Here is a 24,805-nt window from a genome sequence, read left to right as displayed (position 1 = left end):
CTTCTTCCAGGTCCATCTCTACAACTCCACGCACACGTTGTCAAATGTGGCTCCCGAAACCGTGCTCTCCTTTCCAATCGCTTAATCAACTTCTACTCGAAATGTCAACGACCGCATGACGGGCGCTTAGCTTTCGAAGAGATTCCCGTCAAATGGGCTACTTCGTGGAGCTCTGTCATCTCTTTTTTCGCCCAAAACGAGCTCCCGGAGCTTTCTCTGAGCTACTTCCGTCACATGATGGTAAACGGTGTCAAACCCGACGACCACATTTTCCCCAGTGCGACCAAGTCGAGCGCTATCTTGTCCACGCCGGAGGTCCAGCGCTCAATCCATTCTCCAGCGTTAAAGACTGGGTTTCTTTTTGACGTTTTTGTGGGTAGTGCTTTTGGTGGATATGCACGTTAAATGCAATCAATTGTGGATGCTCGTAAAATGTTTGACGAAATGCCCGAGAGGAACGTGGTTTCCTGGAGTGCTTTAATTTATGGATACGCCCAACTGGGTGAAGATGTAGAGGCTTTAAGGCTCTTTAAGCAAGCTTTTGTTGCGGATTTGGAAGTTAATGAGGACATTTGACGCTTCTAGAGTTGGGATCTCAGATACACTCATTATATGTATAAAGACGAGCTTTGATTCATCTTGATTCGTGGGCAGCCCTTTGATTTCTTTGTACTCAAAAGTGGCGGGTTATAGAACGATCCTACTGCGTTTTTTTTATGAGATGTCTGAGAGAAACTTATTAAGATGATGAATGAATATGGGATCGAGGCTGGACCTCAGCATTACGCTTGAATGGTGGACTTGTTTGGCCTGAGGTTGTGGACTTAATTTAAAAAATGCCAATAGAGCCTACTGAATCTGTCTGGGGTGCTGCACACATGGTGACACGGAGACTGCAGTTTTTGCAGCTTATAAGCTCTCCGAACTGGGCTCGACCTCGGGTATGCATGTCTCAAATGCTTATGCTGCTGCTGGGAAATAGGTTGAAAGGGTAAATTCCAGCTTATGACCTCACACCAACATTCCCACTCAAGTGAGTTGTAGAATGTCTTGGTAAGTATATCTACCGATTGGTCTTCAGATTTGACAAATGAAAATTGAATCGTAAGTATATCTACCATCTTTCAGCCTTTTTCATTTGCTGATTGATTTCTTTATTGTAACACTGCCATGGGATTTCCTCATAGTCAACTTAGTTTGAATTCTTTTGCCATCCTTAGTATAATAACAAACTAACGATAAATGAAATAAATTCCTTAAGAGTGCAAAAATTGGGGAGGAAGATTTCCAACATTTCAGAAGAAAAGGCAAACCATTATGGGATTTACACTTATTTTGCTTTTATTAGAAACAAAAAAGTTCGCATGCAAAGACACAATTTAACCACGGAGGAAGGTCCAAGGTCCTCTCGCAGTCCCAATCCTGCAAAAAGCAAGAGCAAAACAGTGCCCTTTTAAACTAGAGGAAACAGGGGGGAAGAAATGGAATACGGTCATAGGAAGAAATGGAAACTCGCCTCCAAAAACCAGCAACCATGCGCAGGCTCATGTAGATAGTAAGACCAACCCAGATGCCAACGAACCCATAACTGGATGAGAGAAGCCACAGGCTAACGATGCTAATGACAGCCACGAATATCTGAAAAAGCACAGTGCCATTGTCATGGGAGGATGGTGATCGGTGAAGATTCTTTCAGAATGAATTACCAGATGGGGCATTTTATTCTTACCATGGAGTAGGCAGAAAAAGCAAAATCTGATGCTCAGAAGTTGATTCCATAAAAAACAAATGCCAAGGAATTGATGGGTTGGGTAGCAGCGACGAACTGAGAAAAGAAGTGAAATTTCAGTCTAAGAACAGACAGGCAATACAAGTGATAGCGGGATGCCTATTTGCATGAATTTTATCACATTGATATCTTTTGTGAATATTCTGGAGCCGAACTCCATGCCTATCCCAAGCATTACAGAGAGGAACAGTCCTAGAACCATACCCAACTGCAAATCAATAGAACATGGACCACTTTTTTAAGACTAATAAAATATTGCTACCTAAAAGGAATTAAATAGAGAAATGGAGAAGCAACTGAAAACATGCCTGCAAGACTCTAGAAGCAGTGGCTACTGCTTTTTTGTGATTTTTCTCTGTGAAAGCAGTAGCAAGTATTGCCTAAAAAGAGTAAACCAACCAAGATTTCAAGAAATACCCAACTTAAAAAGAGTAGTTGTTTTATGAGGAGAAGAAAATTCCCTTCTATCAAAAAAATTCTATTGATTAGATAACCCAGCTTACTTGAAAAGATTAGATAAGAATCTGAGCAATCATTTAAGGTAAAGTTAGTAATCACTAGGAGAGATGACCATAACAGCATGTCACACTGATTTCTCAACCAATTTTGGAATATGTTTAAACTGTGCTGGCAGAAATATAAGAAACAACTCTTTACCTGCCCAGCAACAGCCAATCCATCAGCAAGAAGAGACATGATCAACCAGACCTGCAAACAAATTTGAAAATCTGCCATGGCAATTGACCCTTGTCTTGCAGCCAGAGATGCAGACAGAGTCACACATATTGTTACCGCTACAACCCTTCCAAGCAAAAGAAATCCTGATTGATGACAGAATATAACCACTGTAAGAGACTATGAATTCCAGACACGACTATAGTTGATCGATACACATTTACATCGCGTAAGGAACCGACCATTTTTAAAGAACCGACCAAATTGCAGATACTTGAGGTTTGGCGGCAAGATCTCAACTTGTTCCATCAATTTCATTGACAATATCAGTGAAATTAAGTACCTGAAATGGAAAGGAATGTTCTTAGTCAACTAAGGTGTGCAGTTGAAGCTATGAAAGCTGAGTACTAGCAATCTGTTGCACACCAACCAAGCTTCCAAATCAGAAATGAGTGTGTACTTACTGAGAAATGACATGTGCAATGGCAGCACCACTGACACCCAAGTGGAAAACGAATATGAAGATGGGGTCTAAAATAATATTTGTCAGATCCCCAGCCACTGAATCATATTAACAAAAAAGTTAAAATCAGAATTAGAGTCAACTAACATAAACTTGGACTTAAAAGGAAGCACAGAGTAATTATCTCCAGCTAAACAGTGAAGATGACATACAAGATATTTTTTGTAACTTGGATACTCACCAGTGGCATATAAAGGGGTTTTCGTATCTTTGAATCCTCGAAAGACCCCTTGCATGGCTAAAGACAAAAGAACAGCAGGGGCACCAAGTGCCCGCATTGTCAAGTATTGGGAAGCAGGGTGAAGCATAGGTGAATCCTTTAAGATGGAGGGCAAACAGTTAGAGATCATATTAAAAATTGGACATTTCCCTTTCAGATGGACTGGAAAGATGATAACGGTTTAGGGGATTAGAATCATCAGTAAAGCATACTCAAGGAGCAAGATAGTTCCATCAGTTCACTTAAAAGAAGTCTTCTCCAGAGCTTGACATCCATCTTCAGTGTTCGTCCTACAAGCGACATCTTCCTCTGCAACAAAGGATGTTGTAATACTGACCAGCGGGAAGATAGCAATCCTTGATACCTGATTGAAAATAGCAATAGCAACTCCTACAGCAGCTAGCTCTACTGGGCCTGTAAATGATTCATCGGAAAACAGAGAACATGTCGCTTAAGGTGAGTCTCAATAAGAAGCAGTTGTCAAGAGGAAAGGTTACAGATCATAAGAAGCATCTTTAATGGTGGGAAATGCACTCGCTGAGTAAAGTATAGCTGACGCCATTTTAAACAGAATAAGAGACGGACCTATTCGTCCAATGAATGCTGTATCAAGTAGAGAAGCAACTGGGTCGGCTGCCAGAGCCAGTGCCGCAGGAAATGCAATCCGGGCTATCTCCAATCCAAGATCATCCAACTTGAAAACAAGCCTGATCACCGAAATCACTAATGTCATAATTACAGCTGATATTAGTGTCAATCTAAAAATCAAGAAATAAGAGAAACAAAGCCCTCGAGAAGGGTGACCTGACCAGCTGCCATATTTGTGTAGTAGTAATTAAACAGAAAGTGGTGAGAAAAGAAAAGAAAAAAAAACAACAAGAGAAAGAGAAAGAGAAAAATAAAGAAAATGTATTCTTTTCTCTTGATTGAATGCCCACGGAAAATGAGAGAGAAAATAGAAGAGAAATATAGTTTTCTTGTTTGGATACACGTAAAAACATGAAAAGGAAAATAAAATTAGTAATATTTTAAAATTTTGATGATTAAATTTTTCTCTCAAGTTTCTAAAGAGATTTATTTTCTCTTAATGGAAAATGAGAGACAAAAGAAAATTATTTTCTTTTATTTGAATACACATGGAAAATGACAAAGAAAAGAAAATAGTAATATTTTAAAATTTTAATAATTAAATTTTTTTCTCAAGTTTTTATTTCTTTTCTTTTCCCTCTAAATTCTATCATTTTATGAAAAAAAATTATTATTCTGCTTTTTCAATGATTATCTGGTGACAAACAACAAAAAATAAATTCTCTCTTTGTTTTTTTCTATGGGTTCGAAACAAGTCTTAAGAAATTAATTCGAGCTGAAAGAAGATGAATTTTCAGTATGAGCAAGAGAAAGAGGCAATAATACCTGATGTCATTGATGAAAACTGGAAGAGGCGATATACGTCCAGATACAGCGTGAGTCAGAGTATTATCCTCTTGCGTGTTGGTATCAACTTCCATGAGCAGAGGATGAGTCCAGTATACAAAAGCTCCAATGCAAGCACGTTGTATCTCATCAACAGCAGAAACGCAACGTTCCCAATTACCCTTACTTCTCCGCAGGATCAATCTTTGAAGCTACCTATACATCCAGACACTGAAAGTGATCATCATCTCCGTGGATTTAAAGCAAGCACCGGTACGCAACTACGCATGAAGCAAGCCAACCAACAGTATGCATGAAAGAAGCCTAGATGTAAAGAACAGAGGAACGGATGATAACCACGAGCAGGCAAAAACACAACTACAAAACATATTTTTCATGAGACGATGAAGCGGTGTAGTATTCGATTTCTGGGAGAGACGTAGTTTTCCCATGCAGAAAGGAGCGGGAAACAAGAAAACTAATGCGGAACCGATCCAAGGAGCGGTCTTTGTCTGTAATCTATGTTAACAGCCCAGAGAGATCACATCTCTGAAGAATTTAACTGCTCAAATTGAACGAATTGAAAGGATACAAGGTGACTTCCTGAGTTGGGTATGTGTCGCAAGCATTTTTGTCCAACGGAGGATCGTAACAGAAAGCCTTTAATTCATCTGAATTGCCGAAAAAGAAAGCCACTCAGAATTCGGAAATTCAGAGTAGTAGGAACCTGGGAAAGTAAGCTGCTTAGGGTTGCCAAGTGTCTCTGACAGTTCAACGTGCACGACGAGCGGGCTCACACCTCGCTCTGTTTCCTCGTCGAGTAAATGCGCGAAAGATACGATACTCCAGAATGCGCGGAAATTCAACGGAACAGAGATACCTTCTCTGCTTCACCGTTGATGACAACCATTAAGGTTTAAGCCCGTGCATATTATCAAAAGAATTAACAGCGACTGGTAATTTGTTGTCCGAGCTCCGAACCCAACAACCTACCAGTCAAATCGCTGACGCAAGAGTCATGATTCACCCCAAAAGCTTGGACGGAAATTCCAAAAGAAGTGTTAAGTCATATTCCAAAGTGGGTAACCACCGATCTTTTGTTCTATTTCTCAAATTTCCTACCACATTCTGCTCTCTTCTCTTCCATCTCGCCTTTGTTCATCAGAGATTGTCAGTAAGAACTACGATAAAAGATCGTGGGACTTTCTTCTCTGTCGGGGGCTAGCTAGTGAAGTTCGGCAGTATTTGGTGGAAATGGAAAAATGATGAGCTTGGTTCCGTATGAATCAGTGGCCAATACGTCTCAAAAGTGGTGTTGGAATTTGTGTTTATATCGACCGGGCCAATTCTTGTATAAGATCTGTGGGGTTGTTTTCCTAATAGGTTCAAACCTTTTAGCCTATTGGTTTCAACATGGGAGCCACTGAGGTTTATCTGGTGTCCTCAGAAAGATGTAATTTTTAACGGAAAAGCGTCCCCCTGTGGTGATGGTTGTCTGGAGCATTCTGATAGTGAGAAAATTGACCCAAGATAGTTTACTTAATGAATAGGTTGACATCAAATGGAGATTATCCATCTCGGTTGGAGACAGAGAAGATATGAGAGATAAAGGGGAATGACAAACGCCTCATTCCCGTTTCTTCTTTGTTTTTATTTTCTTCTATAAACCAGACAAGAGATTCCTCTGCCTCACTACATAGACAGACAGAGACAATAGTTTCATCATGAAAAACAGAGCAAGGAAAAGAAGTGGAAAACTCTTACATTAAATCGCGCAAAATAAAAACCCTTTTCCTCAGACCCCAAACGACCAAGCTTGAAAGGTCGTTTGGAGCTTGGCCTCAAAGCCGTTTTTAAGTAAGAGAACTCTCCCCAAAGTGACCCAACTTTACCTTTCATCTCTTCCACTTGCTCCACTCATCCTTTTCATTCTCTCAATGGTATCTTTCTTAATCTTCTAAATATAATCAATACGTCATTTATGGTTGCTCCACGCAGGACTCCAACACCACCACCACCTCTACTGGAAAGTAGTACGAACCCACTTTAATGATTGCGAAGAGTGAAGAGACATATTTTTCTAATACAGCAGCAGAGCCGTCTACTATTGTAGAACGAATCCATCAAGGATAAGTTATCTGCAGTGTGTCTTCTTCTTATAATACTCAGAAAAGATCTCAGTCTAATCCAAGTGAAGGGGAGGGATCATATTTAAGTTAATGAAATATACTCAACCCCCACAGAACAGACTTTTGGTTGACGACATTCACGGCAAATAGCTGGAACCAATTTCAGATATCTATTCATGCATCATTAGCTTTAGCTTTTGACAGGAATTATAAAGTGGCACACGCATCTCATTATCATATTCAGTGATTTACCTGAATAAGATGGATTTGTATAACATATAGTTATGAATGAATCACCCCGTGATTTGATGCAAGTTAAAGCTCTTCACATTGGATAACACTAGAACCTTTACACTTGTTAAAGATCTTTTCAAGAACGAGTTCGAGATTCTCAGATCAAACTACCCATCTGACACAAGGGTTTTTTTTTTTTTTTTTTTTTTTTTAAATGAAGCTAGACACTAATATTACTTGAAATCAAATGAAATGAAACTCCTGATTACAATCAAAACGCAAAACATCTTGGTTACAGAACAAGCGCATGTTGTGCAACTGCTTATGCCATTCACTCTAGCATAAAATTCAAAAACATGCAGTTTAAAAGTAGGATTATGCTAGTCCAACATCTCCACTGATCAAGCACATTAGCCATTCATTTACTGAAGACCTACTCTCACATCAAAATTTAGGACAGTATAAAAATCAGCCTCTTCAGTAACTGAAAATCTACTCTTTGCCTCTCACCCCTAGCTCAACCAACAAATATTATCTAGAGTACCACTACACTGAATAAATAATCACTACTGCCAGCTGCCCCATGTTAAGGAAAAAATGGTAAAAATGATACCTGAGACAAGGAAGAATCAATTAGATAATCACCACAATCCAATGACTTTCCACCAAAAACCACCAACACCGAGCCAGATGACAATGTTGACAACAGAAATGACAAAGCCATAGCCCCACCACTTGCCCAGTGGGACATAGTTAGCACCGTAAAAAATTGGTGCAGATCCAATTCCATAGTGGGTCAGGCCACCCATGAGGTTGGAGAGGAATGAAAGCACCATAGCTCCAAAGAGTGGTGGTGTTCCCAACGCACTTGCCACGGATAAGAAGGCTGTGAACATGGCACCAATGTGGGCAGCTCCACTAGCAAAGAAATAATGGGAGTAGAAGTAAAGCAGAACAAGGATGCCAAATGAAAACTGCCAGGATAGCCCAAGTCCCCCAACAAACTGCAATAAAAAGCAAAATTGCCAGTTAACACATAGGTCTCGTTATCACATGCATGTGGATAATCAGTTCAACAAAGGACAACCAAAACAATAAACTGTTAAACAACGTGGATGTTATTCACTATCAAACAACCTACCATTCAGTCGTGATCTCAGCAGATTTTCTACCAAGGATGCCAGGAGAGTTGAAACTAGAAAACAGACATACTTTTACACACAGAGCCCAGGAGACACGTGTACCCAAACCCTCAAAAGAGAAATCTTCCTCTTGTGGCCATTGACCCCAATGAGAATAAACATCCACATCTTATAAAAGAGTAAAGGAATCCAGTCTCACTATAAAGATTACGCAGTCCAGAATATCATATATTTTCAAGTATACCCTGAAACACAATGTACATAGCTGCACTTATATATGTTCTAATATTTTCAGTGATATTTGAAATTGTTATAATGTTAAGTTGCAGCTGCAGACATTGACATGTCCTTACTCAAGTTGTAATACCAGCACCTTGAACTGCTGCATATGAAAATATAAGCTAGCAGATAAGCTAAGAATACAGCATCAGATTTAAATGGACCGAACCGGTTGGGAAAATTAAATGACAAAGCAACCTTTGCATCAAATCATGCACCATCAGAGCCTTGTATCAACTCTACATCCATACAGTTCAGTTCCAAAGGTAACAAATTTCGCCACCTAATTCCACAGCTCATTCTTCTTCTTTTTCCAAATGAACTTGTATCCATCTCCAAAATTCAGAAGCACAATAATTCAATCAATTTTCTCCATAGCGGTCATGATATTACTTTGGTTTAACTCCTCTTGTATGATCAGCTCGACTTCAGCTCTTAAATTAAGATATCTTTATACCCCACCCCCACTATGATGCTTATTAATAAACGAACAAAATTAAGGCCATGCAAACTTGGGTTGTCATTCTAAGTGAGAAATAAATATCTGGAATAACTTTCTTGTGAAAGTAAAGTTGGAATTGCTTGTGGTAAGTGCTTCGAAACCTAAAGTCAAACTTAAATTATAAGACTATTAATCAATAACTGTAGGAATACAATTCTGACCTCCAGGCCTCAGAATTACATTTCAAAATTTTCGAAGGTAAGTAGGTTTCACAACACTTCACTTAATCATTCACTCTATCCCCGAATTCCAAGCAATATATTTGACAGGACCTGAACTCTTTAAAATTCTGTCTAGCCAAAAAAATGCAAATAGCTAAGCAATTACTAAACAAATAAGCATTGGCCAACAAGACAATAAAAGGTTAAACGGCAAGCAAGATGGGAGTCATCCTTCAGCCGCCTATCACTTTCTGATGCATTCATTTGGACAAAAGGTCTACAAACTAGTTAGTGATATGTAGCAGACACCATCATTATAGAATTTATAGAACTTGGCTTAGACTGTGTCTCTTCTCTTGTTGACCACTTCTTAGATTTATTATATCAATAGAGTGTGCAAACATCAAGAGCCAGATGACAAAACTACAACGCTTACTTGTATTGGTTATAGTCAACCGAAAGTGGGAGAAAGGAGGAGGGAGGCAAAGCATGACCAGTAACAAGAATCAGAGCCAATAATCCACTTCATGTTGAGTTCATGTTAGCATCTTTGTTAGAAAAACCACTCAACCAAAGAACAAAGCTAACATTTAGCCAAAACTAATTAAAAAAATAGATCCAAGAATTCGATGGCAATATTTTCTCCAGGACAAGAGAAGCTTAATGAACATTTAAAAAGGCAAATTTTGTTGAAAATTCCAGTTGGAACCCAAACTTAACAACACAAAAGGAATGTATATGGGCTGAAACAAAGGAAAAAATGGCATGTACAAAATGGACATGGATGGGCAACTCCTTCATGGAAATCAAGTAGCAGCCATGGTTCAATAAGAAGCAAGAAGTGAGAAAATATAAAGAAGGATTCAGAGGCTTTACTGCAACAAAATAGAAAAGAAGGCAGACCTTGACTACAGTCTCACTGAACCAAGAGATAAGACCATATTTGTTGAGGTAACCAGCCATCGCAATAAGAGCAGCAAACCAAGTGAGAGTGTCCCAGGCTACTGCTTCAGAAAGACATTCTTTCCATGTCACTACCCCAGTAATGAGAAGGACAGATAATCCAAGAATGGCAGCAGTCACAGCATCCACATTCAGCACTCCTCCAAAGATCCAAAGACCCACCTGCAGAAATAACCACAAGGACATGAAGCTTCTATCAAGATTCAAGACCAGATACCAATGTCTCAACATGTGCAACCATTAAATGCTGCAAAACACAAGATACTATTTTGTACCAGTCCTTATGCCTCACTCACTCTGATTGACCTTCATGGGGTAGAAATGGATAAGCAATAAGGATAGTAAATGGAATATGACATGAAAAAAGCTTCACGCTAGAAATCTAAAGAGTGATAAAAGACAGATTCATTTAAATATAGCATTCAGTGACAAGGAAAAAAAGGAAAGCACCAATTAGACTAGAAGGGCCAGCCACCCTGCTTATCACATAATAAATAATCTTACAAGTTAGAAATTAGTTAAGAGGGGTTAGCCAAACTAAAATGAAACCTTGACCAACATAAACTATTCTGCAAAATAAAGTGTAAACTACTAGGCTAACTTTTTTTGGCACAAGAAATGGTTTACCATTCCATCCAGAAGAAGAATTTCACTGTCAAAAGCCCTCAAATGAAATTGCAACATGAAGTTCGCCACACTTCATTCTTATGATTTAATGCTCAACAACCAATTCAAGGTTTCTGTTGTCTAAAACAACCGCCATGGTTATCATTTGAATAGATAAGCAAAAAGATACATGGAGATGACCAACTTCATGTTAGAATGTTTAAAATGCTTATAAAAAAACTAGACAACATGAAGGAGCTAGATATAGTGAACTAAAGAGAACACTATGAACTATTGGCTGCTCTCTCCTACATTCTCTGGATGCCTGAGTTCACAAGATGATGCAATCTTTTCTACATTCTCAGGATGTCTACGTTCACAGGTAGACCATTTGTAGGCACAAACAACCGGCCAAATATTGAGCCCCATATGTACGGTCTCTAAAGCGCTATCACCAAAAAATCAACGTTTCTAAATCCTCCTTTTCTGTTTCCTTTGTTGGTTATACGGTCTCTAAAGAACTACCTGTAATTAAATTGGGCTATTTGACTAATGCTTCTTCTAGGTGGCAAAAAATAAGGACGGACAATAGGAATAAAAAACAGGGTATAATAAAAACAAAAGGTACCATATGTGAGAAATAAGAGAGAAGACGATGATACCGTAAGAAGTAAAGTAACGGTCATTATAATTTCATTCTTAGTCATGGAGCCCATCTTCTCCAACTTTTCTCTTGCGAGCTTCGGCGCGTCCGGACTGCTTTTCACTGTTGGTGGATAGATGAAATACAAAAGCAAAGGCACAACGATTAAAGAAACCAAACCCGGCACAATTGCAGCTACAGCCCAATCCGTCCACCCAATCGTCTGTTGTATGGTATTAAATGTAAGATTGGCGCTCAACGGATTTGCCGCCATAGCGGTTAAGAACATAGAAGAAGAAATAACCGAAGTCTGAAAGCACGTAAGCATCAGCCAAGAGCCCAGTTTATTCTCCGTCCCATCCCCTGCATTGCTACCACAAGCAACACAAAGGGATTTCACAAGAGGAAGAAATATTCCTCCAGCACGAGCAGATACGGACGGAATGGCAGGGGCTAAAAGTGCCTCACTGAAGACTAAACTGTATCCTAAACCCAAAGAAGAACTACCAAAAAGGGACACGAATTGGTACGCGACACGGTTGCCTAGTCCGGTCTTGATAAAACCACGAGCGAAAAAGAAGGCAAGGGCTATGAGCCAGGGGATAGGATCACCAAAAGCAGAAAAGGCCGCGGCGAACGTCAGAGTTTTGGTTAGAACTGCGGTGCCGAGTCCCATCAAAGCAACGGCACCGAGAGGTAAGGGCTGAGTTATGATGCCCACAATGGTGGCAAGGAAGATCGCGAGTAACTGCCAAGCGTTCCTTGTCACGCCGGAGGGAACAGGGATGAACCAGATGATCACCCCGGTCGCAATCGAGGCCATCAACGGTTTCAAAGCCGCGCCTTGCCATGGCTCTGAAGCAGGTGCTACTGCAGCAGAAGAAGCTGAAGCCCGAAAATGGAACAATCTGTTGGATAAGGAAGAAGTCGACGAGTTTAGGCGCTTTAAGGACAGACTAGAGCTAAAAGAAGTTCCACGTGGTTTAAAGACTGGATCCGAAGACGAAATCAAACGATTTTGAGAAAGAGAAAAGTAGGATCTAACGAAGCTGCGAAGATTTCCGGATTTGAGAAGTGGCGATTTCGATGAACGAGATCTGAAACTCGAAAGAGGACGGAACCCCAGATTGGAGGAAGACGCTAGGGTTACGGACGCCATTAAATGGCGAGACGGAATCAGAGCTTCTCTTTCCAATATCAGAGGAGCATCAGAGAAAAAAGACGAAAAAAAGAAACCGAGAATTTATAGCGAAAAGTCAAGCCGTGGAACGCGAACGTAAGATTGGGATCAACCAGTAACGATTGGCCGATCCAGAGAGGAATATACGATCCTTGGAGCCTCGAAGAATCCGTCCTCGCAGTTGGATTCCCCGTCGCATTACAGCCGAGGCGGCACTTACGCAGTTCCCATAAAAGGAGTTCCGGACAAGAAGCGTCGAACTCTAAAGTGCGCCGGGGGTAATTTTGGAAAACAACGCTCTTGAGTTCAGTCGTCTGTCACGAAATCTTCCTCGAGGAAGCAGTCGAGCGTCAGGAACCACCTGTGGTGAATGAAATGACTTTTGAGCCCTCGAGATGGTAAGCGCCACAAATTGATCACGTGCACTGACGGTCCAAGTGGGAGAAGACGACACAGCCGGAGCCGGAACTTTTTCCGTTTGCAATGATTTCGCTCGGCGAAAGGGCCCCGCCGTTATGGGGAGGAAGCGTGTACGGCCAGGCAAGTGAATCCGTCTGGCTGCTCTATCGCTCGTCCCTGACTCTGCTTTTGATTCGTCAAAAGGTCATCCGTCGTTTCTCCAGCTTCTAAAGCCGTTGTCGACTGCTCTGCTCTCCATTGGTTGCGAGAAGTTGCTGATTCTTGAAGAGTTTCTTGTTTGTTTGTTGCATCAGATGCAGACGCTTGGAGCTGTCAATCACCTCTCAAAAACTCTATAAATCTGTTCTGATTAATAAATTTGCATAGATTGGTATGTGTTAATTAGATCTTCCGTTCCTTTGCTCTTGATCTACTTTTCTCCATTGACATTGTCGAGCAATCAAACTTTCAAATCAAAACAGAACCACACATATCAAGCACAGCAGATGGACTCACCCGTCTCGTAGCGGAAATAAGTTTTCTATCTGCTAAGACTGTAACGAGGACGACTGCACTTCGAGCAGCTCCTGCAACTAGTAATCAATTAAGAATAAACGGAGAATGATTTATGCGGACAGAACTTAACGGGGGTTGGATAAGGTTCTTGAGATGGTGATGGCTATTTGATTAAATTGCAGATGCCCAAACGCTCAGTTAATCCAGTTAATTTTATAGGTAATATTGGTGCTTGAGCTACCGGTTTTGTGGTGTGGCTATATTGCTTTCCAAACCGTTCCATGCAGACGTCTATCTCATTAAGAATTTAAGAGAAAAGCACGATGTCGATGTGAAAATGGAAATTGCTCAATAAAATTATCTATTGGTCCATTTCAGTGAAGAAAAAAATGTCGACCGGTACCACTTTCTGTAAATTATACCAGGGGTGAGTGTATCAGCTTTGTGTAATTTATAGCATCTTGGAGTTAAATAGGCTAACAGTATGTTACACCTTATACGTTTAATCGAGAATTACAACTAGGGGTGGTATCAAGACAAACTTGCTCGCAAATCGTTCGAACTTAGTTCCAAAAAAACTTGGCTCAGTTCAATTTTTACTTGAGTTTGGCTCAAACTCAAATTTGAAATAAGGTTGGTTAAGTATAACAAGCCAAACTCGGCTTGTTAGCTGGAGCCGACTTGTTAATATTGATTTTTTACAAATATACCCTTTACTCTAATTATTTTTGTTAATTCCCTCTTTAGTTAGTTGATAGTTTCTCTTATTTACCTCAAACTTCAAAGTCGATCATTCAGTCTTTTTGGGTTTCGTAGCATCTAATATTGTTATTTGTTAATACAATAAACACTATTAATGGTGGTGTTTGCTCTTTTTTTTTTAGGTGAATTAAGTTTGTTATTATACATTAATATGCACCATTGTAAAGATTTGAACTCCTCTAAGATAACTTGTAGTTCAATAGTACTAAGTTCATCATAATATTTTCTTAATTTTTTTTATTTTTGTAGTTTTATATGTAAGTTAGAATTCGAACCCGGCTCAAGTTCAAACTCTGTTAAAATTCTTGGGTTCGACCTCGATTCTAATTTAGATTTGAGGCTATCAAGCCAAACTCGAATATATGCATGTTCGAGTTTGGCTCGATGCCACCTCTAATTACAAACCATGTAAAAAATATTATATGATACATAAGGCCAGATTTTAGGTTACCCAATATGTTGAAGGATACACCCACCCCTGGATTCGACTTGTCACCGAGTCTCAAGCAGTTCATGCAAAAGAGAAGTTGATGTTGGACACTAGATTCATGCAGTTACATAGAAATTTAGGTTACCATACAACATTTTATTCGGGAATTGACATCTACCCATAGTATAAGAATAACAGCAACTGCTCATCCAGCTAGTTCTTGCCATCTATGAACAATATTAATACAAGATAAGATGTAGACTGTAGACTGTAAACTGATAGGACCGGGACAAAAGGTAGAGATTCTTGTCACTTGCGCCTCTCATGTTTCCACTCATAAAGCATGAGATCCAAGCCTTAGGTCTTAGCTTGTTGTTGAAGTTGCTCCTGTTGTTGTAAATATGTGTCAGTTGTATTTAAGATAAGAATAAATAGTTACTGAACCTACGAAAATTGTGATGAGTTAATGTTAAGATAATGAGTATACAGAGATACTAGAGAAACTAGTCAGAATATAAGGCTGTGTTTGGAACACAGAAAATGGATAGAAAAGAAAAGAAGGAGAAGAGAAAAAGAAAGAGAAAAAAAGAGACAAGAAAAGAGTTTTTTTTTTTTTTTTTCTCTTGTTTAGATGCTCATAGAAAATGGAAGAGAAATGTAGTTTCTTTTGTTTGGACATATGTGAAAACAAAAAAAAAAAAAAAAATTTAAAATTTTCATGATTAAAATTTTCCCTTAAGTTTATATCTTTTATTTTCTCCCCAAATTCCATCATTTTGTGAGAGAAAATTTATTATGATTTTCTCTCTTATTTTCTTCTCTCTCAATGATTCTCTAATGCAAAACAACAGAAAATACTTTTATCCCTCCTTTTCTTTTCTTTTCATTTCTTTCCTGTGGGTTCCAAACAAGCCTCAAGCAATTTATTCTTCCAAAATCTCACAAGGTTAAAAAAATACTGTTTTTGGGTTTGCTATTATAATAATATCAGCGAGAAAGAGATCTTTTTTTTTTTTATTTTCTTATGTTTCACACACAGATATGGCAAGAGAAACCAACCAAGAAGTCAAGAAACCATGTTTACTAAACAAGAGGAGAACCAAGCTTTAAATACAATGCAACAATGCTTTATTTACCTCTGACACAAAGAAGGCATGAAATCCATATGGAACTCTATTTGGCAGTTCAACAACTGCAACAGGATCAGGTGACATTGTCTTTGCATTGATCACATTTACTTCAGATTTTCTGCAGCAACAGAAAGAGAGGAATCATAAAAGTAGAGAAATTTCATGAAAGAACTAAATCAGAATCTTCTTCTGAAAGATTTTGGATCTTGAATCACACAGGTCTCTGCACTACATTTTACTGCACAAACTTAACCCATGTTACTGTTCAGATCATAGTGTATGCATATTTAAACTTCTGATTATGGTTGAACAGAGTATCTAAGAAGCACCCTTTTTATTCAGTAACTGCATGAAATAAGCTGTAATATGCTGAATTCATACAAGGAAGTTTCTCAAAAATAATTATTGCTTAAGCTAGCAGACAGCCCTTTGTTGAGTAAACGGAGAGTGCATACCCTGTGTTCTCGTCATGCACAAAGAAAATCAAGTAGCCATCATCCTCTTCAGCACTGACACCAGGCTTGGTAGGAACAAAAATTGCTTCTGAACCATATCTCCCAGATCCTAACTCAAAAATACCTTGGACATTCCCTCCAACTTCAAGTTCTGATTTCCCAGTCTCTGGCTCCGCATGTAGATCAAACTTGATAATACCTTTCACCTTTGTAATGCTATCAAGTATAGTTCCATAGACAAAACGTTGTTTTCTGCATTATAGAAGAAATATAAGTACTAAGAAAACCACAATAAGAGAAAACAAGCAAAAGGAAAAAGAAGAAAAAATAAAGAACTTAAACACCAAAAAATCGTTATTATGTGATAAAATATCGTTTCCAGAAAAGAAATGAGTACACTATCCCAGAGGGTACAGTAGCCTACAAAATTAGACAGCATTATGAATGATCAGTTCTTGCTAGCTTTCTCATCTCCTAAAGAGATAAATATCAACTAGCTCTTACCAACTTTCTAGATACAGTATAATCAATTAGGAATATATTTAGACTAGAAAGTAAGACATGACAAATAGATTGAGCCTAGTCAAGCTTCACATAGAAGTAGGTAGAGAAACACCTCCCAGTGTTACTCTCATTGATTCGAGGAAAGTCCACAGCAGAAACAGATAATTGCTTCTGTGAAGCCGCGCCAGTTTTCATATTGAACCGCATTTCATACCTGACACCGAGAAAATGAAGACATTGTTGAAAAGTAAAAGAAAGAATACAGGACAAAACAGGGCCTCAAATATAATTTGACATGGATTGAGAATTCTTACAATTCATTTTTGAAATTTTCAAGCTTCTCTTTCACATTCCCACTAACCATGTCCAGGTCAGGGTTCTCTAGGCGACAAGTGACCAAAACTATTTCGTCACCTTCCTCCCAGGCATTGGCTAAAGAAAGGAAAAAAAAAACAGTCACATAAAAGTATACAAATACTAATAGAATTCTATGAGATTGGTGTACACACCAACACTGAAAAGCAGACTGACCATTGTGGAATATGTAACAATTTGGAAGCTCAAACCATCTAATTTCATGCTCATCCTTTGCATATCTAGGAAGCACACCAAAACGTGCTTTCTTTGTCGTATCAAAGGTGAAGATCAGTTTGCCTTTCACCATTTCCTGAAAATAGGTAACATATTACTCAACACACACCAACTGCAGTGCCAGAAACTACAACAGAATAATAGAGGAGTTGTACTATAAACATACCTTAGGTTGAAAATAGAGAGGTAAATCCATGAAGACGGCATAGTTTTCAGTGATGGCAAAATCATGCATCATGACAGGGGCAGGTATTGTTATTGGTACTGGATCAAGCATGACCCCTTCCTTGGTAATTACTCGATAAGTAACATATGGCGGTGTGTGTGAATAGCCGAATGTAAACATCTCATCTGCATCTCAACAGACAACAAGGAATAATGATCAAAATGAAGTAAACGGATAATATGACAGACAACTAACTCTATCATAGAAAGACTGGTACTTACCAGTATATGGATCTACCTTTGGGTGAGCTGTGAATGAATGAGACAATCTCTTATCATAATCTAACATCCCTAGAGTTTGCAGATCTCCATCTTCTAGAACTTTAACGACATCTACAGAATACAAGAACCATTAGGAGTTACATATGCAGGTAAAGTCTCTAAAATCTCTATTTTCTAGAAATTAAACTTGAAGTCTGAATCAGTCACATATCAAGTTTTTCTTCCACTAAGCTAAGATATTTTTCTCTGGAAAGAGAAAAGAGAGCATACAATGTTAAATTCCAAGGAAGGAAAATGCAGGAGCCATTTAACCATCAATTGAAAAAGAAATACAGCAACAATATAGAAGACTTACAAGGTTTATCCGCCTCGGAAAGGGCCAATAGTTTTCCATGATGATATATGAGAGCAGTATTACCTGCACTCAGTCAAATGTATATGATTCAGTTGCAGAGACATTTTTGTGGAATTTAAAGTGAACATATATAGAAAAGCTCTCTAACTGACATAGATTTGTCTAGCAGGTAAGTTCTACAGCTTATGTGCTTAATATATTTGAGTGTATTGTCATGGGTTTGCCAGAAGAAATGGTAGCCCGTGTTTAAGCACCCCACGAGAGGCAAACTGGTGTTACTCGCACCACATAGACCTATTTCTATGCAGCTATAGTGTTAAAAAATGCATGTACGATTTTTGCTAAGACCCTGCTTCAGTACAGTCAAGGAACCAACCTGTTCCTGTTCCATATGAAACATCCACTACATTAAGCTTTGCCCGAAGTAGTTGCATGTTAACCATAAACAATCCAAACAGCCCTTTGAGATCTCCAATCTAAAAATGAGAGAAAAAAACAATTGCTTGATATCTGAAGGACCAAATTGTTAAAGATGAAGCAACTTCACTCTGCAAGGCTGTAACAATATGATTGATGCCTCCAGATTCACATATCAAAATAAACATTGACAACATGATATTAACATACCTTCATAAATTTTGCTCCTCCAAAAAATTCCTCTTGCTTAAGACGGGAAGTCTTCACATAACGAGAAACATAGGTTGCACTTCCATCTTTAATGTGCAAACCATGAACCATTCTGCAAAATCTCAACGTTTGTTCAAAACTACTCCAATAACAAGTTAAACAAACAGGGGTAAACAAGAGGTAAACACCACCACCATCCAAGACCAACCCAAAGGTAAACATAACAAAATAGATCAAAAAGACATGCCAAAGATATGATCAAAGTATTAGCTCCTAATCTAAATAAACATGAGAAGCAAAAATTAAACTGAAAACTAATTGCTTCTAGTTGCTAAAGTTTCATTGACAAAGATCATTATGCAGTGAATGCTTACTCAACAAGATTAAGCAAATGAAGTTAAACTATGCACTATTTGATGAGATGGATAGAGAAGAAAAGTTACACACCCGTCTCCATCGAACCTGCACACAACAAAGGAGATAGTCATAAGCATAAAAAGAAAACCATGGCGAAGGAATGCTAGTTCAGAGAAGAAAGGATGAACTAGAAGAGACAGATGATAATAGTAAAAGAATGAAGAACAACATACATGGACCCTAAATCAAGTCATGTAGGTGCAGAAACATGATACAGATAGAGATACCACATAAACAAGAATACTCTTCATCCGTTTGCATCCATTGCTCTATCATAAAACAAATCCTTTTCTGTGTTACCAATTTCTGGTTTTCTCCCTAATCTTCAGCCCTAGTCATTTTTGGCTTCCCAATTATTACCAGACTACCAACTGACACTGATAAAACCTTCTCGGTGGAGCACTATCAGACCTAACTTTCATATGGTTAGACAATCGCAAAGTGGCTCTTTTTCACTTGACATCTACTCTCATTTGCCTAGACCATTTCTCAGGGGTCTAATATATTCATTTATGATTTATCCTTTCAAGTTATGCCTGACGTCCATCAGTAGATGCTCATCTTTTCGAATTTGCAATACTCATCTTAAATGAATATCATCTTTTTACTTCTTCTTTTTTTGAGTAAAAGGTGTGAAATTATCATCATCTTTTTTCTTAACATTGTCGTTTCTCCACAGCTCAATATTCTTTTAAATCAAGTATATCTTGTAAACCAGTTTCCATGTACAATTATGCCTTCTCCTTTTTCGGTGTATGATATCATATTGTGTGCTAAAAGAGTCTTGATAATAACCATCAGATTATTAAGTTAAAAAAAAAATCAGCATTTATTCTATGAGTTTTCTTATTCATTATTCTGTGACTCGATTTTCTTTTCCCCACAAGGATGGAACTTTAGTAGCAGAAGCATTCTCTTTAGTGTACTAAGGCCTAGATCTTCACTACACTCATATTATCTCGAATTTGCAAGCATAATTCACAGCTCATACAGTCGGTCTTAGATCATCTTGAAGCTGTATATAAATTATTTTAAAGTTAAAAAATTATACAAACACATTAGTTGGTTCAGTAATGCATCTCTTTCCACCAAACTATTGCTTATACCTATTAAATAGAGACGGGCTTGCTAAACATGGGACCTCCCTTCTTGCAATGGTTGTAACAGGAGGCCCCCTTAGTTTGTAATTTTTTTCTCTGTTAATATATTATCACTTTTATAAAAAAATATTAAATTGAAAATAAAATGCATTGGCACCCAAAAACCATCCTTTTAATCTGACATTTCCTTTTACATATGAAGTGATGGACATCTTTCCGCAGAATTCAACTACATCAACCAAATCAAAGTCTAATTCAACCACATGAAAACAAAAAGATGGCAGCGAAATTCTAATTGTTTTATTCCTGCAAGTATTAATTAAATTGATCAAAGAAAGATATTCAATAGTCTAGTAGCATCCATATAAATGTTTTCCCACACAGGAAGGGAAAAGTAGCCGATCAGACTCTAATTCATAGTGCTGGGCAGGGGCACAACATGTGCACCCCATCTGTGCCTGCAATGAAAAGTCAAAATTCATATACACCCTTATTCAGGTGTGTGGTTTTTTTTGTTGTTATCATAAAATAATTAAGAAGGATAAGTACCAGTGATATCCAGCCACAGGAGCAAATTTTGGATTAGGACCAACTCTAACAAATTCCCCATTTAAGCAGTCCTGTTCAGCAGAACAATCTATAAGACTTAGTCATACAAATATAAATGTTTCAACTCAATGTTATTAAACGTAACCTACCAAAACCAACAAGCTCAGAGGCAATTTTTTGAAATACAAAAGAGGAAGCCAAATATTAAAGAACAGTTATTCAGAGGGGAACGGTGCAATTCTTATATCGAAACATTTCAGCAATGTGATTCTAATCTCTAGCCTTTGGAGGAACTCCAAAAATCAGTAGGTAAACAAGGTATGGTTGTTAAGTTTTACTTTTTTTCTACCAGCACAACCACAACAAAATCATAGTGGGCATGACATTCTCACTTGGGATGACTTCCATCAATGGCACCACCCACTCCTCTTAGGGATAGAGCAAGTTTCTTCAGTCATAACACTAAATTTACTAATATGAACCTATAATAGCAAAATGTAGATGGTCAAAACCAACCAGTTTACACCTAATATATGCAGCAACATAAACTCCAAATCTTCCTTTTTTTTCTCATTGTTATTATGGGCATATATATAAGCATTTCTATATGTAATCCAACCACATGGAAAATATCAGTAAAGTGATTACCCATAGAGGACCAGAGAAAATGACAGGAAAAGAAAAAAGCAACTATATGACAAGATGTTCTCATCAGTATGAAATACCAGTCAATTTCTCAGAAGAAGATTTATAGCTAAAAGAAATTATATTGAACTTAGAAACTTTTCTGGAGTGAATCAATCCATTCTTAGGGGATGAAAGAACAGTTGTCCACATTCTGAAAAGAAAGTAACTTGACAATGTTTATGTTTACCAGAAATTAAATCACCATAATTACCAGTACAATATTGGGCATTGGCTGTGTTTGTGACTGGATAATAGAACGAAGAATGACTTTCCAATATGAAAAATTTACTAACCACATTAGATGAACTTGGTTAAGCTTGCCCTCATTTTTTACTATACACCATTTATAATTTTTCAAGCCAGAAGCAAACAGTTTCCGTTAACTTCAATTTTCCCATGCAATTACGGGGTTTTTTCAAAGTTTTCACACCAAAATAGAGACACTCTTGCCTCGAATCTCAGGAAAATAACGTGAAGATAAGAAAATTTTCTTTGAAATAATTAATGCAACATCAATAAAATCATAAATTAAGGAGCTCGCTCATTTTGCGGACCACTTAGTTACAGAATCATCATTCAGACTTCAAAGTCCTCAGATACTTTTGTTCTTCGTACCCAACACTCCACAGATACGGATTTCAGCCTATTCAGCCGAACAACAGTGTAGTGAAATTACCAGTACAAAACAGACTACACACAGTCAATTCCGAGCACATCAGAATTAAGAAAAACCCCGAGAAAGTGACTGCATAAAATGTTTAACAGCTTTTGGAAAAAATAGGAAGAACTCACTCCAGGAAAATAGAGTATTCGATAAGAAGATAAGGAAACGGAAAAACCACATGGTGTTTGAAACAACGTAGAAATTATCAACTTAGAAAACTCCGAAAATCATCGAAGCTCATCCGCAACTACTCTTAAAAATCATAAGCACCAGAAGATCAATTCGCACACTGCGCTTAATATTCCATATGCCAATCCCTTCTTAATCCATATACACCAGAAGATCAAACCAAACACGACAGTGAAGTAGGTGTGATTTTCTTACCGGTAGAATCCCTTTAACCGGGAGGTTCTTGCAAGGGGGCGTCTCCTCCTTGACCGGAGCAAAATTCCCAGACAAGTAATGGTGAGGCTTAGAGAAATCGTACACAGCCCACACAACCACCCTCTCCAATAAATCCACAAACTTGGAAGCCAGCCCCTTGCTCGGCTTGGCATTCACAGAAACCACATCACCTCCCTTACTCTTGCCATTAATAATCACCTCCTCTTTCTCCATCTTCGCTCCTCACCCTGCCAACGGAAGCTGCTACAGTCGCCTCGTCTTCCAAGTATTAAAAGGATCGCCCACAGACCAGTAAGAATTCCCAACGTAGACCGTTAATGACCACAGGGACGTAATAGGGACAAAGCGCCATCCAGTCGGAATGATCAGGCCGGCTCGTGGACGGCAATTACGCCGTTCCAGATTTTGTGAATGGGATAAAATTAAAAAATCTGAATGGACAGACGAAAATGATATTGCCTGAAGCACGAAGAAGCAAACAAAAAATGATATCGGTGGTTGATCAATGAAATGACTATGGTAACCCTCGGAGACAAAGTGTCAAGCTTCAAAATCAAATGCTGCAAGTAAGCATGGTTTTTCAGGTCTGACCAGGAAAATCAGAATTGACGCATTGCCAGATTTCCCACTCCCAGTGACACGACTCTCTCTGGCTCTTGAGGTTTCTCATCCACTCCGACCCTCAAACTTCAGAAAGAGCTCATCGAGACAACTACATGGACGTCGACTGCACGCAATCTCAAACCAAACCGCATAAAAATTATCGTAGTGGGAGAATGAAATAGTGATGCGCTGCTCTTGTTGTTTAGTGGCGAGATTGGGAGGAGCGAAGACATATCGTCGAACTCTTTTTGAAGAACGTGTAAGGACTATGAACATTTAATTTTTTTTTTCGTATGGGTACGATATTGTCCTATCATGAACTTGCTCTTGGGATTTATCCCAAAAATGTCTCATTACAATGGAGATAGTGTTGTCCATACAAATGGTATCAAAGCATATGCCATCGAGTTAACCATAGTAGATGAATCCTCTTATTGTCGAACAAAGATGGTAGGCCTCAATTAGATCGTGATAGTATATGTAGATGAGAGGTGTTGTATTCCAGATTCTTCATGGACATGTCCTAGTTCCAACACGGTGAAGAGGAGTTGATTTGCATAGAGCAAATTCACGAGACGAGACAGGTGGTACTCTATGTAAGGCGTGTGTGCTTTCAATGCATTGGAGTGGAGAATCCAGGTTGGTAGAGAGAGGACAGATGAATGATTTTTTGAGGGGAGGTTTGGTGGCCTTTGTTAGAACGGAGGGTTATTGGATATACGACCAAAGTCCCACATTGGCTAAAAGTGAGGAAAATCATAGATATATAAGTGTGGACACTATTTCCATTGGAATGAGATATTTTGGGATAAAGCCCAAGAGAAAATCCATGAGGGCTTAGGCCCAAAATAGATAATATCATACCAATATAGAGATAAGTGATATCCATAGTTATTTCAAAATGAATTGATCAAGTGTTGTCATTAAATTATGTCAATGCCCCATGTATGTGTGGAGGATACCACAAGATTTTCCTACTAAGAATTCCAACTCGAAATTCAAATCAAACTCCGGGTTCTTCGAAACCCCGGTCAGGTTAGTTTCAACCCGGTTTTTAAATTCTAAAAAAGTTTAAATTTCTTTTTTGGGTTAAAAAATATTAAGTATTCTTATTTTTGTTTTTTATTCTATGAAACTTTAATCTACTATTTTGGGTTCAATCTATTACAACTTGTTATACCCGTTTATCCTCCACCCTAAGGAGACCTCGACTTGCTAACTAACTATGTGAAGGTGACCTTCCACGACCAGTTTCTTAGAGGGTCTTAAACCTAACTTTACATTGTATCAAAACAAGTACTCCTATGTGGACCTCTACCCAAATTATTCACATGTGGAATTACAAAAGAGGGCATACACGTAAGAGAGAGTGTTAAAGAATAGTCTCACATAAATTAATGAGTACAAATTTTTATTTTTTTAAGTTGGCTAATCATTTTGGAATGAGTCTTAGACCCAACTTCACATAACTTGAGACCTTCAAATAGAAATCCCCTTCCCTCACGAGCTTATTGAACCACAACCCAGTTTTTTATTTTCGTTGGGTATGCATTGAAATGTAGATAATTCACGAAGAAAACTCGACCCTAAACAATTTAATATGTAAATTAAGAATAATTTGATTGGATCTTAAAATTTTAAACCCAATCCAATCCATGGATTTTCCAAAATGTGCTTTAAAAGTATTATTTAATAAATTCTTTAA

The 24,805-nt window shown here is 38.3% G+C and overlaps 2 protein-coding genes and 1 pseudogene across 2 annotated transcripts; all 3 read right to left on the bottom strand.

The window, feature by feature from the left end:
- Positions 1–1,379: 1,379 nt before the first annotated feature.
- On the bottom strand, positions 1,380–5,530 carry LOC137937433 (protein DETOXIFICATION 42-like; annotated as a pseudogene).
- A 1,701-nt stretch (positions 5,531–7,231) lies between these two features.
- Positions 7,232–12,676, bottom strand: LOC137936468 (dicarboxylate transporter 1, chloroplastic-like). The gene is made up of 3 exons (XM_068781171.1): positions 11,299–12,676; positions 9,971–10,192; positions 7,232–7,987 (listed from the first exon to the last, which is right to left on the bottom strand). The coding sequence occupies exons 1-3, from the start codon at positions 12,436–12,438 to the stop codon at positions 7,625–7,627; spliced, it is 1,725 nt and encodes a 574-aa protein (XP_068637272.1). The 5' UTR covers positions 12,439–12,676; the 3' UTR covers positions 7,232–7,624.
- Positions 12,677–14,646: 1,970 nt separating this feature from the next.
- Positions 14,647–23,188, bottom strand: LOC137936668 (carotenoid 9,10(9',10')-cleavage dioxygenase). Its single transcript, XM_068781485.1, has 14 exons — positions 22,477–23,188; positions 20,742–20,812; positions 19,123–19,137; positions 18,676–18,787; positions 18,425–18,524; positions 18,049–18,111; positions 17,694–17,804; positions 17,413–17,597; positions 17,187–17,322; positions 16,970–17,087; positions 16,768–16,869; positions 16,152–16,403; positions 15,703–15,814; positions 14,647–14,953 (listed from the first exon to the last, which is right to left on the bottom strand). The coding sequence occupies exons 1-14, from the start codon at positions 22,708–22,710 to the stop codon at positions 14,924–14,926; spliced, it is 1,641 nt and encodes a 546-aa protein (XP_068637586.1). The 5' UTR covers positions 22,711–23,188; the 3' UTR covers positions 14,647–14,923.
- Positions 23,189–24,805: the final 1,617 nt, after the last annotated feature.

This window comes from Aristolochia californica, unplaced genomic scaffold (assembly GCF_029961685.1).
Source record: "Aristolochia californica isolate CCGP_79_NKW_82.1479 unplaced genomic scaffold, dmAriCali1.0.hap1 SCAF_7, whole genome shotgun sequence".
Lineage (NCBI taxonomy): Eukaryota > Viridiplantae > Streptophyta > Magnoliopsida > Piperales > Aristolochiaceae > Aristolochia > Aristolochia californica.
Note: the sequence above shows the minus strand (reverse complement) of the source record. Positions and strands in the feature narration are given on the sequence as shown.